Source organism: Balaenoptera borealis (genome assembly GCF_965194805.1).
Source record: "Balaenoptera borealis genome assembly, chromosome: 4".
In the NCBI taxonomy this organism is placed as follows: Eukaryota; Metazoa; Chordata; class Mammalia; order Artiodactyla; family Balaenopteridae; genus Balaenoptera; species Balaenoptera borealis.
Genome location: NC_138861.1, coordinates 77,127,125 through 77,142,015, shown reverse-complemented (window position 1 = coordinate 77,142,015; position 14,891 = coordinate 77,127,125). Strand labels below are relative to the sequence as shown.

Below are 14,891 nucleotides of genomic sequence, written 5' to 3'. Positions count from 1 at the left end.
CCAGTGAGTCAAATTTTAGCATATTTCACCTTTTAAGTATTCAAGGTTTTTTGTTTGTTTTTAATATAGCTTAACAAGTAATATGACATTTTAAAAATTCAGGACCCAGAAAATTAGCATGGAAAACATTCTGTGGGTAGGAGGGGGTTTGGAGTTGGTCATACCCAAGCCTGAATATTGACGTTGGCGCGGTACTTCACAAAAGAGCCTCTTTCCACATCTGTGAAAATGAAACTGATTGGACTTACACCTTACTTTCAATGTACTTACGGAGGAAATAATTTTTAAGCCTGTGAAAACGCTCTTGCAGGGCACCCACTAAAGTGTTAGTTCCCTTTGGATCTCTGCTCCCATCATAGGCTTTACCAGTCTCTTTAAATATGGTGTGATAGGAAATTAATGTCCTGAAGACAGTTTTTAAATTCTGTGATTTTTTTTTTTTGGACGTGTATCACTTTTCTAGACAGAATTCTTTTTTATTAAGAAGTCTCCACTTGAAAAATGGAATGTAAGTATAGAAGCAGTACTGTCAGTCCACAGAACTCAAAAGATCAATATGAAAGTATGTATGTAATGAAATCCTTACCATAATTGTTAAACCTTTTTAGATATGACTTTAAATTTATTGAGTAATAAAAACATTAATTTTTATTAACTGCTTTAAGTTCTTTCTAGAAGAAGACAAAATATAAGTCTCTTCTTTGGGCATGCCATTAGTTGTAGTCCTCGACTTTAGCACTGTATTGGAGTTACGTGGAGAGCTACAAAAAATATTGATGCTTAGACCTGAGAGACTCAGATTTAAGTATTTGGTGTGCACTCTGGGCATTGGGGATCTTAAACACTCTCTAGATGATTCTGATGTGCAGGCAAAGTTGAGAACCCCTAATCCATTAGTGGGGTGTGAAATCAATTTGCTGGTCTCAGCCACCAAATATTTCTTGGTTTTATTTTGTTTTTTTTCCTGTGTTATTTGTAAATATTAATAAAATCATATTTGATATTAATGTTATTCTTTTTCCTTTATAGTAAGTGTAAGTAAGTACTGTTTTATGAAATATTTGGGTTTTTTAATATAATGTATATACTGGATTGCTGTGTAAAATGTATTTCCTAAATAACTGTTTTGTGGTTTAAAAAGTTTAAAAACTAGTGTACTCTATCATACTTTCACTTAAGATGGACTCAGAGGAGAAACTTTTTTCTTTTTACTTTCATCTTTAAAATGGGAATAATAATAGTTGCTACCTCATAGGATTATTATGAGGAGTAAATCTATATAAAGTGCTTAAAACAGTGCTTTCCTAGCACCATAGTAGGTGTTCAATAAATACTAGCAATTGTTATTACCAAGAACAGTAATCTTCAGAGCTAGTGCTTTGTTTTTCTCTTAATGCACATTAAAGACTTTTGTTATGAAGACTGTTTTTTATTTTGGCTGGTAAAAAATAAGCTCAGAGATAAATTTGTGGCCAAAGACTAATAACTAACCTTTTGTCTGTTTTCCCTTGGTTCTGATTTTGTTACTCTTAGGATTTCTATTGTGTCTATGTAAGTAGCTCTCATACCCTCTCTGGAACATCAGAATCATCAAAATATGTCATTTTAATTTAATTCCACTAAAATTTCAGAGATGTTTTCATATTCATCTGTGCTAGGAGGACAGGTAGAGGTTCTTGTGAATATTCACTGCCTGTATTAAACTGTAGATTAATGAAACTGTAGCTGTCCACTGTGGTTAGTTGCTCTCTCTTTCAGCTTTTTACTATATGATTGAGTCCAATATAGAGAAGAGAATCTTGATAACTGCATTAGCTGTCTGCCTTATTGAACAAATTTGTAAACCCAGTCAAACCTGTGCTATGTAGAAATCCAAGTTACAGTAGATCCTCATGGTGAAGCTCTACTAAATTTTTTTATTCATTGAAATAGAAAGTGGTACATCAGAAACTTTAATAATAATGTGGTTCAATATTGTCTTCCATAATGTGACATCAGAATTGATGTTTAATTATTCACCTGTGTTAAATATTAAGTGATTTTTGTTACTTTGGTACATATGTGTCTGTTGTAAAATATTTCTAACAAAATTTCTGATTAAGGTAAATCAATTTGTGTGGTAAAAATGCTTGGGCAAGGAGCTGTTACTATTATGGACATACAAGGAATTGCAATTTTCTAGACTCCCTCTAGTGATATACATTTATTAAGGCTAATTTCTCATTTGTATGTTTTTATTTTATTTTATTTATTTATTTAAAAAAATATTTATTTATTTATGGCTGTGTTGGGTCTTCGTTGCTATGTGCAGGCTTTCTCCAGTTGGCGGTGAGCGGGGTGCCACTCCTCGCTGCGGTGCGTGGGCCTCTCATTGTCGTGGCCTCTCGTTGCGAAGCACGGGCTCCAGGCATGCAGGCCTCAGCAGTTGTGGCACGTGGGCTCAGCAGTTGTGGCTTGTGGGCTCCAGACCTCAGGCTCAGCAGTTGTGGCACACGGGCCCAGTTGCTCCGTGGCATGTGGGATCCTCCTGGGCCAGGGCTCCAACCCGTGTCCCCCGCATTGGCAGGCAGATTCTTAACCACTGCACCACCAGGGAAGTCCTGTATGTTTTAGAAACATAGTATTTACCATTTTGAATCTTTAGTGATAGAGCAATCCATTTAAAGCTGAAAAAGGTAATCAGACATCTCTGAACATATTGAAGATAAACTTTAATAAATGAGTACTCCCATGTGTCCCAGAATTTTTGGTAGCAGAAGTCCTTAGAAATCCATGGTCAAAAGTTATAGAATCTTTCCCCTTTTGCTACTTTTAACAGTTCAGAGAACTTATAATCCAAGTTGCAAATCCAAACAAATTTGTGAGAATTTGTTCTTGATGGGAATAAATTTAAGAAGATGGAGAGGGGAGAATCCAGCGATTGAGAATAGAAGAGAATGGAAAAGAAAATAGTAGGGTAGAAATAAGGATTTTTTTACAATGAAGTTTAGGTAGTAATAAATGGTGAGGGCAATCCTGGTTTCAGAATATACATCTTTATCTTTTGGGCTGTTGGATCTGAGATGTGTTTATATATGGGAGAGCTGATGGCATGTGCTTTGATATGAAATTATAGTGGTCATAGCTTTGTAAGTATTTTAAGTTTTAGGAAAAAATTAGAGCAATATTTGTTTTGTCAGAAGTATTTCAATTTTTATAATGTGTGACTGTTAGGATAGTTTCCCAGCTGCACTGAAGTGTACAAGTTAAGTAAAATCACTTTTGATCTTTGAGATCATGAGGGAACCTAGGGGGTCAATGACCTAGGCATAAAGTCAGAAAGGCTTGAACATTTTTTAAATGTATTAACAGAAATCTTAAGTGGCAGGATGGTAAGCAGGAATTAACTATGAAGTTGAAGACATTTCAAATGCCATTATAGACTTTTTATAGGGCTCTCTTCTTGTTTTTGTGAGCATAAAATTATTTATGGGGCTTTTCAAGGTTTACTTGAAACATAGTTTCACTAGTTCTTGATTTCCAAAAGTCTTAAGATTTTCAAAGGCTGCTTATCTTGCTAGAAGGCAGCATGGCTCAAGGGAAGGGGTCTGAGGCTTTGGAATCAGGAAGACTCAGGTGTGAAAGTTAGTTTTGCCATGTAATTATTACTGAGGTCAGTGACATCACTCTGGCTCTAGCTTTATCATCTCTAACAAGTATATATTAATTTTTTAAGTTAAGGGTTATTGTGAGGTTTAGGTATAGAATGTAGTCATTCAATAATTGGTAGCTGCTGTTATTAGTCATTTTAAGAACCTAATAACTGTGGTGACCTGAAGGATCTATTGTACTTTGATTGTTTTACTTCTATAAAATTTTAAAAACAGAATTGTTCAGAACTGAAAGATAGATGAAGAGAAATTCATCTAATTTGCATCCACTTTTCATTGCCAATTCCTACAAGTGACTTCTGTATCTTGTTAAGCATATATATTTTTATAAGTTTCTTAGCTACACGTAAAAATGGCTTTTAATGTTATTTTATTTTCTTTTATTGTTAGATTTTCCTATTAAATTTGCAGCATTATTTTGTGATAGACTGTTTTTCCATCTACTCACAAACTTTAATGGTTGTAAATACAATTGGAGGTGGGGCTGGCATTTAAATATTTGAATTTTTCTATCTAAAGGCAAGTTATCAAGAATGAAAAAGTGGTTCCCTATTTATTTTTTCTAATTCTCAGAATAAATCACTAAGGAAGATAACCTTTATGTATCAAAATGAGCATCATTTCTTTTCAAGCCCTTTTGAGGAATTTTTAAGATTTCTGTAATAGAACTTTGATATGTGTTACAATTATAGTGGCCAAAAATTTTTATTTCCATTTGTTTAGCATTTGCTACTGATTCAGTTCCACAAAGATAAATTCACTTGGAGACTATTAAAAAATAGTAAATTTTGAAGAAAACCTACAAAAATACTTAAAATTTAGCATTATGATCATTGTTGGGTGTGTTGGTCTTAGCTTATTAATGAAACTTAGTTTTTATGACTATGCAAAGTAGTGAGATCTAAGTGATGTTTTTTCAATGTGTGTTGTGATCTGATTTTATTTTAAATTACATTGCAAAGGGTTTTAGGCTTTATTTCTCACCTAATATTTGTGTTATTGTCCAAACATCTAATTAGGTGAAACTGAAATGATTTAATTTTTATGTTACAGGAGATTACCTGGGGCAATTGATGTTATTGGTCAGACTATAACTATCAGCCGAGTAGAAGGAAGGCGACGGGCAAATGAAAACAGCAACATACAGGTTTAGTATTTTAAAAGTTTTTTTTTTTTTTAAATGAAGGATTATATCTGTGTTCTAATTTAATTTATTCATTCATAGCACTATGCTATGTGTAAGGTGATTTAGGTGCTACAAAGGGGATTTAAAATGTGGAATCAATCACCATGTTATTACAAAAGCTGTTCCGTTTAAAATTTATAACCTTTGGATCTTTTTCAGTAAGATATTTTTTTTTCCTTGCTATAAATGTGATATATAGGCTCATTGGACTAAAAAAGGAAAATAGGAAAAGTTTAAAGAAGAAAATAAAACCGTCGATAGTTCTGCCATCTAAAGATAACCACTCTTGGGCTTTCCTGGTGGCGCAGTGGTTGAGAGTCTGCCTGCCAATGCAGGGGACACGGGTTCGAGCCCTGGTCTGGGAAGATCCCACATGCCACGGAGCAACTGGGCCCGTGAGCCATAATTACTGAGCCTGCGCGTCTGGAGCCTGTGCTCCGCAACAAGAGAGGCCGCGATAAGTGAGAGGCCCGTGCACCGCGATGAAGAGTGGCCCCCGCTTGCCACAACTAGAGAAAGCCCTTGCACAGAAACAAAGACCCAACACAGCCATAAATAAATAAATTAAAAAAAAAAAATCACACACACAAAAAAATTCTTAAAGATAACCACTCTTAACATTTTGGTACATCTCTTCCTCGTCACTAAGCAAGATTGGGATAGATACTACTATGGTTATATTTTTGTGTATCCTTTTTTTTTTTCCATATAAAATTATCATTTGCATTTTCCCATATTCTTAAAAATATTTAACACCTCCTCATGATAGATTTATTGTATGACTATACCATAATTTATTTAATGTGACATTTCTGGGTGAAGTACATCTCTTGTTTTTCAAGTGAAAGAATGAAAGAAGATGAGTTATTAGTAGCTTGTATAATTCAAGTTTGAACTTTGAGTAATTGAGACTTTCAGCTATTAGCTTGACCACACTTTTTTTCATTATTTATTTTCTTTCTCTGAGTACTTTAAAAGATGTCCAGTGTTTTGATTCTTTATTACCTTTAATAAATTATGTAAATGTTCTTTTTAACACCTTTAAAGGTAAATTATTTCTAAAATGGAAGATAATCCTCTTTTTTACCCCCACCATTAAAATGCCATGCTTTCTTAAAATAATACTGCTTTCTACTTTAAAAACTAGCTTATCAGCATAAGCCTTACAAAAATTACTGTACTTAAATGTAGGAAAAGTTAATGAAAGGAGATTATATGTTTAAATGATATGCTTTAGCCAGCAAGGGTTTGGGAAGTATAAATTAAATATATAACATCATGTTGCCTGTTTTTTCTAGTTTTCTCAAACATGTTTGCACATCAGAATCCCTTGGGGAGCTTGTCAAAAATTCAGACTTCTAGGTGCCACTCTCCTGTAGGTTTGGTTTCTGTCCCTTACCTGTTCACATAGATCAGTATTTTGTAAATACTTTTACTTTTTAAGTATAAACCCTTGTTCTTAAAGGTACAAGGCTCACATGAAGAAGTTTTTTATGTATCTGGCTGCCTGTTAGTTGCACCCTATTGATGCATGCCTTACACTCTCTTACTTTGCAACCTGATAATGACAGGCCTTGGTACAGTGAATATCGGGTTCTATTGCTGTGTTAATTTCTTAATGCTAGTATCTATGACTAATGATTATATCGCCTTAATTTGAATACTTTAACTTTGGTTGGGTAACAAAGATAATACTCATTACATTTTATTTATGAAGTACTTAATTATCTCTTGTTTAGAATATTTTTAAAACAATTATTCCTTAAGAATTTTATTTGTAATGATTCAGTTTCGTCTAGGCTTTGAATATGAACATTTAAAAAAGTGTGTTTGAGAGTGAATACTCACATCTGTATAATATCTGTATAATATACACACATATCACACACACAGAAAAATTACTCCTGCTCCCCCAGAATATGTGGAAGTGAATAAAACTTATTTCTTAGATTAAATGAGATTCACTTACTGAGTTTAATCTTAGATAAGAACATTTATTCATCTTTTTAATTAACTATGCTCTAATTTTAGGTCCTTTCTGAAAGATCTGCTACTGAAGTAGACAACAATTTTAGCAAACCACCGCCATTTTTCCCTCCAGGAGCTCCTCCCACTCACCTTCCACCTCCTCCATTTCTTCCACCTCCTCCAACTGTCAGCACTGCTCCACCTCTGATTCCACCACCAGGTAAATAGTAAATAAGACATTTGATTTTGAAAGAAAAATAATCTATGAGTGTATTTAAAATTTTGAATTTAGCAATTAAAGTATGTATTTGAAAATAGCATCTTCATTGATTGCACTACATTAAAAGTAATAGAATATGAAATTGATTATGTAAAATCTTCAGTAGATTCACACTGAAACAGATGTATACATGTCTTACTATTTCAGTAAAGCAAAGAAGCAATGTACTAAAATAGGGAAGAATGGACAGACACTAAAATTGTTATCCAAAAATATGATAGTGATCCCCAAATTAAAGTTGCTAGTTGTGTATGTATAAATTCACATTGAATCGTATTAACTTGTTTCGAAAAAAAATTTAAAGTTACTTTCAGAATGGCGTAGGTCAAAAAAATTATATCCTGTGAAGGGATTGAAATGAAAATCTCAGTCTGTCTGGTCATCTTTCTTTGTATGCTGGTTTCCTTTTAGGAGACTCTTTCTGGGTGCCAGGTATCTGATATTTACTTCTATTAAACAAGAGAGAAAATTAATGTCAATTTTTATCATATTCTTAGTCACTTTCGGTTATTTATTAAAAACTAGATCAGTGACAGTAGAAAAAAATTCACAAATAATTACCAAATTTTATACTTTCATCCTTTTGTCTGAAGACCTTTGTTATTTTATTCACGACAGGCTTTCAATATTTATATCCCTTAATCAATTTTTAATGAAACTAACAGGATTGATTGAGATAATAATTACTTGCTTCCTAGGGAGAACGCCAGTAGTAAATGTTAAAAATTAGCCCCTGGTCCTTACCAGAACTACATGTGCTACATATGTTAAAATTTGCTTTCTATTAATAAAATCAGTTTATATTAGAGAGGCTTGTCCACTCACTTTGCATTTGCAAGAGAGTTGTCTTTGTTTTAAGCGGTGGTGATTGTAATTAGAGTACAGAAGCACTTAAAGAGTGTGACTAATCTTCCCTGTAATACTCATCCTTGGCCTCGGAAATTCACTTACATTAGCCCCACAAGCACAACGCCTTTGATTTTCTTCTGAGATTACTTCTGCTTTCAAAAAGGATAATTATGAAACCTGACTACAGCTTTAGGGAACCTGTTGTCTCAAAAATAGAGGAAAGAGAAGACTGGAGAGGTTACTCCAGATAACATTATTTCTAAAGTTCAGTGAATTTCTTGTTCCAACAATAAATTGCTTGTTCTGAATCCGAACCCATTCAGAAGTTGTGCCTGGATCTGTGACTCTTGAATCTTTAATGTGGTGAGAATTAACTAAATGAAAAGAGAAAATAATGAGGATTTAGTGATCCATAAATGAGTCCTTTGTCCTATGAAAAAGATAAAATGTAGAAATAGTTAATTTTGAACGTATTTGATTTAATGAGACTAAAAGGTGATCAATGTATGTGTTAATAGTCTTTACATTGCTTTGTAATCTTATTTAAGCTCTACTAGCTACTAAAGGTGATTTAAAAGAATTTTCTTATTTACTAGCTAATATAGTATTTTCCCAGATGGCTAACATATATTTCAACACTTGCTGTTTATTAAAGTAAGTGAGAGAGAGGTGGTATGAACTAATGATAAAAAAATAAATACTTCCCTGGTGTAAGAATATTTGGAAGCCCTGTAGGATATTGATAGGCAATGGCATTATCTGGATGTGCGTTCTTTTTCAAAATGGCAAAATCATTCCATTTCTTTGCCATATAACCTCTGTTTATAAGGATGACAGATCTTTTAATTATGTTTAGATTATCTATGGCATTATACTGTAGAGTACCAGTGATTATTGCTTAAGCTGTCTATTTGATATTAATTTTCAGCTACATGCTTTCCATATTTTAAACACCTGTCCAGATTTCCTTTGATGCTTATCCTTAGAGAACATTTCCATGTCATCCTGTCAGCACTTAAGGAATACAAATTCAGATGAATTCTAATACTGGTTAAGCAGTACCTATCTGTGGTATATTTGCTGGGGGTGGTAGTGAGGGAAAGATACCAATTCATATTAAAACCAAATATTTGTAAATTGAGACTATCTGGATTACTCCTTATTTTACTAGATTGTGAGCTGTTGGAGAGAGCATAGGCTGTGTATTTCCATTTATGTTTCCCCGCAGTGCTAATCACAGAGGTCTTGTGTATACTTGACATTCCCTTAATATGTTAGCTAATTGAGTTAACAGGATATTTATGTATCCATAACACCAAAGGGATTTTCACATTGACAGTTGGTACAGGCACTTATTAATCAGAACGAGCACTGGCTTTAAACTACAGTATGGCTGCATAGATATATATACATATACCAGATGAATGTAGGCCTTGATTAAAGCCACATTTTCAGTTACCATTTACCACAGAGTCACATGCTTACAGTATATTCTGTAGAGTTTACTGTAATTTAGATCACCTTAAGAAGCATAAGCAACTAATGAAAGAAAGCTGTGGTTCAGGAGTCTTTTTGTAAGTACTGCCTTAAAAAGTACTCCATTTGTCTTTGAGAAACCTTGGATTTTCTTTTTGCTTCCTTGAGAAATAATAAAAGGAAAAATGAAAAAAAATCTTTGGAGAATTAATTTGAACATTTTAATGTTGCATTTGTTAACATTAGCTTTCAAATGCTTAAGTGTTTAAGACTGTAGTTCTGTATATGATGGAACAAATATAGTAATGATGTATAATGCCCTTAATTTGGGGTGTTATCCAGTTTTGCTTGGAATAGTCCTATTATACCTTTTGTCCCAGCTTAATTATTACTATTCACTCTCAGAAACGCCCTGGTGTGGAGGATTAAATTTATGGTCAGCTCTTGGAAGATTACAGATGTGGCTTCTTGCATGAGTGGACAGTTACTCCTTAGCAACGATGAATTGATAGAGACAGCTTCATTCAAGGAACTTTTACTGTCAGATAGTTAACAGAAAAGAAGAGGTGTGTTGCTTCCTCTCCCCCTCAAATACACATACATCTAGAACATACATGAAAGTGACAGAGAGGCCACAGTCGTATTTCTGGCCACAATGGATTTGTACGGAGACTAGAGGAGGTTTTGTTTTGGAGAGTACAACAAACGTGTAAGGTCCTAAATGAATGTTGTGAGTTCTGGATTAGCTTTTTTAAATGAAAAAGTATTTAATATGGTTCCTTGCCACCATACTAACAGTAGCTTGAAAACAAACACTGGTTATTCAAGATCTTCCTTAATTTTCAGAAAATCTATTATTTTCATTTTCTAGTGAACCAGAAAACTAGATTATTAGATAATCTAAAATTAGATTATTTTCCTGGTAGCAGTATGGTTTCTAGCACAGCGGCTATCAAACTTTTTGGTTACAGACCCCTTTATACTCTTAAAAATTACTATAGACCCCAGAGAGCTTTTATTTATGTGTGTTATACCTATTTTTTATTAGAAATTAAACCTGAGAAATTAAAATATTATATTTAAAATATTATTTTGAGAGTATACGTAATAATCCCATTACATATTAAGATAACATTTTTATGAAAAATTATTTTTCCAGAATGACAAAAAACATTTAGTGCAAACAGTGGCCTTGTTTTACACTTTTGCAAATCTCTTTACTATGTGGCTTAATAGAAAAAAACTGGAGTCTCCTATTTGCTTCCACATTAAATCTGTTGTGATTTCACATGTCATGTAGCCTCTGGAAAACTTCATTGTACACTTGGAGGAGAATGAGCATGAAAATGGCAAATAACATCCTAGTGTTTATGAAAGGAGTTTTGACCTTGCAGATTCCTAGAAGGGCCTTTGGGACGCCCAGGAAGCTCCAGATAACACTTTGAGAACTGCTGCTTTGGCAGAAGCTTGGCCTGTATTCGATGAATATTTTCTGCATCCTTGAGGAAGTACAATTTTGTCCCTTTATTTGAGAAGCTATTTTGTGAATATAACATTTATTAAGCTGATTTTATAGTTCCATGAAGATTTTTGGTCTTACACAGCAAATCTGCATATTAACTGATGCTGTTTGCCAAAAATGTAAGCATTTTAAAAATGTAGTTTCTAGAAATACCTTTTGAAAAATAATTTCTTGAAGTTTTTGAGAACAGTACTCGTTTTCTATTTTGTTGTGTTTTTCTGTATTTTTTTTAAAAAACCAAGTCTGTCAGTGTTTTCAGTAATCTCAGAGTAGGGTATAATGCTAATTATCTGTAACAAATAGTATTTTTTGGCACAATTAAAGTTAATTTAAATTTAAGTTTTAATAGAAATTAAAAGCTCCTTCAGGATGTTGATTTTTTTAAATGTCTTTTTTCCCCATGGACGCTCCCTTTATAATAGTTATATTTTTAATACACCATAGATGCTGTATTTTGTAGAATTTAATTATGGTTTAATATTTGCCTTTTGTTTGTGCTACTCTTCCAGTCACTTTGCCATTAGATGTGAGCTTGTAGAGATTAATTCCTTTACAAGTTATTTGTAAAAATATTGATATTTCTATCAGAGACGTTTTTATTTGTCTAACATAGAATTTTTGTTTTCCATAGGCTTTTAGATTACTTTATAATGGGAGGATTAAGAGATCTTAATAAAGATAAAATAGTTCACCCATTTTATAGTTAATGTAAAATTATCTTTTTTACTTTTTAGGTGTGGAGTATGCTGATAACTATTTTTGTTGCTTTAAGTTTAGTGACCATAGCACCTTTTAACATATTTTTTCTTTAAAAATTGCTTCCATTCCTTTTTGCACCTTTGTGATTATTTTACTTTATTAAGAAATAATTTTATAGTAGTCTACATCCTGTTTTTTTTTTAAAGGGTACGTGGTAGATGATGTATGTGTATATACAGTATTTAAAATATTGATACCTAGAAAAGCATGTGGTGGAAGGTAAGATTTAAAGATTTTTATAAAACTTTTTATACTCAGTTTTTTTGTGCAGAATTTACTTACGACCTTGATGACTTGAAAGTAGAAATTGGTGAGACATAAGGAAAGTGATCAGCCTATCTATTTGTAACATACTTAGTGTTGATGAAATTTGTAATTTCCAAGTGAGAAATAGGAAGCATAGTTCACATAGTTCTTCTGCTGTGCTTTTTTCTTTCATTTGAACTGAATAGAGAAATGATAGGTAGTAACTATATGTATTAGTTAGCTCTTGCTCCATAACAAATTACTGTAGAACATAGTGGCTTAAAACAACATACATTTATTATTGAACAGTGTTTGTGGGTTAGGAATGTGGGGACAGCTTAGCTGGTCCTCTGCTTCAAGTTCTCTCACAGGCTTTGAGATGGTCATCTCAAAGGCTTGACTAAGAAAAGATTTCTGTTCAAGTTCACTGACCTCTTTGTTGAAAAGATTCACTTCCTTTCCAGCACGGTAGCTTGTTTCATCAAAGCGTGAATGCTGAGAACACAGTAGAGGAAACCAGCAAAATAGAAGTCACTCTCTTTTGTAACCTAGTCACGGAAGTGACATGCCATCATTTTTGCTGTATTTCGCTTGTTAGAAATAAGTCATTACATCTAGCCCACACTCAAGGGGAGGATATAAATACCAGAGGTATAAAAAGACATGAATACCAAGAGGCAGGGATCTCTGGAAGCCATGTCAGAGATTGCCTATCACATAACTCTTTTTTGCCATAGCTATATAAAATAATGATGGGATACATTGAGAATGAGTTCATAGATAATTTTTATTCATTTATCTTTTGAGTACAGAGCCTCTATTAACTTTGTGAGAATTTTTGAAATTTAGATGGGTTCCTCTTGATATGTTTTGCTGGTCTGCTGCCTTTCTGTTTCTTTGCATCAATTCCTTCAGTCCCTAAATAGGATTTTAGGTCCCCCCCACCCGTATGCTTCTTTACATTTACAAGTACTTATTACATACTGGAATTAGTTAAATCCTATTCTCTTTCTTTTGAAGATGCCAGATAGTATAGGCTGTCATACAGCTGTATTGTTTTACTTCAGAATGTCACATGCTTTGTTTGTTTCATAAAAATTTGAAATGGAATTTATTTTATATGTTTTGAATATTGAGGTGCTCAGCAGTGCAATTAGTAGAGAAGTTTGAATGTAATCCAGTGATTCGCAAAGTATGGTCTCTGGTCAGCGACATCATCATCTCCTTGTTTGGGATGCAGATTCTCTGCCTCACTCCAGACCTACTGAATCAGAAATTCTAGGGGAGGGGCCCAGCAGTCTGTGTTTTAACAAATTCTTGAGGTGATTCTGATGGCCCCTGAAGTTTCAAAACCACTAATCTATTCATCATTCCCTTTAGAACTTGAATATTACTTTTCCAAAAACTTTTGGCCTGTAATAGAAATCTGGCTTTTACTATTGTATACAAAACTTTCCAGGAAAACAAACATTTTTTCCCTACTCATTTTACAGATAAAGGATACAAAAAAGAAACACAGTGCGTGCTTTGTGTATTTCAAGCCTGTTGGCTGGGCAGCATGTATGTTGGCCAGGAAAGGTGGGATTGTTGAGGGAGACAGGACCGGTAATTTAGAGATGCATTTTCTTTTTCATTACATTGTTTCTTTTGTTAACAAAAGTCAAATACCGAACGGTGATTATTTTAGATGAAAATTGTGTTGGTTTAACATTATATCACATATTAAATTTTCTTAGTAGCATTTTGAAAATACATCTGCTAATTGTCAAAGAATGGGTTGTATAGTGTTTCATCAACTTTTAAGTTCTGTTTCAGTGAACACCTAACCAATAAAGATTTGCATTGAATTATCTTAGATGAAATATAGGTCTCACAAGAAGGACCCTTTATAAGTTCTCATGCCAGCTTTCTGATGTGTAGATACTGTTTGGAAAGACATCTATATCTGTCTATGTTGCATAATTTTTGTGTTCTTAATTCTTTTCAGTTGATTTTTTAAAAATCTGTCCTATGATACTACTGTAGTAGAATTAAAATTTAAAGCAAAATGTTTGTAATTTTAACTACCTTCGTAGCATACTTAATAGTTTGGTTATATTCTTTTATTTTTATGTTTTGTGAAAGTTTGATAAATGTTTTTGAGGACTAAATTTTGAGAGGGCTGACTAGTATTTTCTTACTTCACATGAATTCACATTGTAGTTAGCTGAAGTGATGCATGTTGCTCGTGTATTTACTTAGGTAAAGTTATTAGGATTACAGAGTGGGTTGCTGAATTTGGTATGGTTTTTTATCTTACACACCTAGGACAATAGTCATTCATTTAAATAGTCATGTATTTAAATGTGAAAACTAGGTCACATAGTGAAGTCCAGTAGTGCTCTAAAAAAATCTGTACTGTTCTAAAGAAAATCAAGTAATAGTAGACATTAAGAACATTTAATATGCTCTACCTTCCTTAATTTCCCATTTAGTTTGGTGTCTGGGACTCTGCTAGTTTGTATTGTTTGCTGGATTCTTTTAGCTTAGTAATATAGGAAGCAGCAAGGTACCTCAGGATGGATGAGAATTACCATGAAGTGTAGCTCATTTTAGTAGACTTGTGGATGCCTAATGATTTTTGAAACATGATGGCTGCCTTATATATCTTTTTCAATCTTCTTGGTTTTGTAAGTTTAGCATATCCTTTTATTGCATGGGTGGTTAAATAAGGTGCTTCATTCTCCATTTTAAGGCCACTTGCTGCTTTAAGATCTTTCTGTATAAACCTCTTATTCTGGTAAAACATGCACAGAAAAAGTTAAATTATTGACAGATGTTTCATTGACAAGCAAACACTTGAAAGCAGTTTTTTTCACTGTTTTTTCCTATGCATTTAGTTAATGAATTAGATTACTTTTTCCTCTTTGGGAATAGTTTTGATGCAGTTTTTAAGATTGGATTTAGTAAACCATT

At 33.2% G+C, this 14,891-nt stretch overlaps 1 protein-coding gene across 43 annotated transcripts in view; it reads left to right on the top strand.

Annotated features, from left to right (window-relative positions):
• The window catches only part of FIP1L1 (factor interacting with PAPOLA and CPSF1), a 68,380-nt gene that overhangs the window by 30,210 nt on the left and 23,279 nt on the right, over positions 1-14,891 (top strand). For 33 of the 43 annotated variants that reach the window (XM_082390622.1, XM_082390624.1, XM_082390646.1 and 30 more), the window contains 2 exons: positions 4,704-4,797; positions 6,868-7,024. In XM_082390622.1, the coding sequence (XP_082246748.1) occupies positions 4,704-4,797; positions 6,868-7,024 (251 nt within the window). Of the gene's footprint in view, positions 1-463; positions 509-4,703; positions 4,798-6,867; positions 7,025-14,891 lie in introns of all 43 variants that reach the window. The other 10 variants (XM_082390653.1, XM_082390652.1, XM_082390650.1 and 7 more) reach the window with 3 other exon arrangements.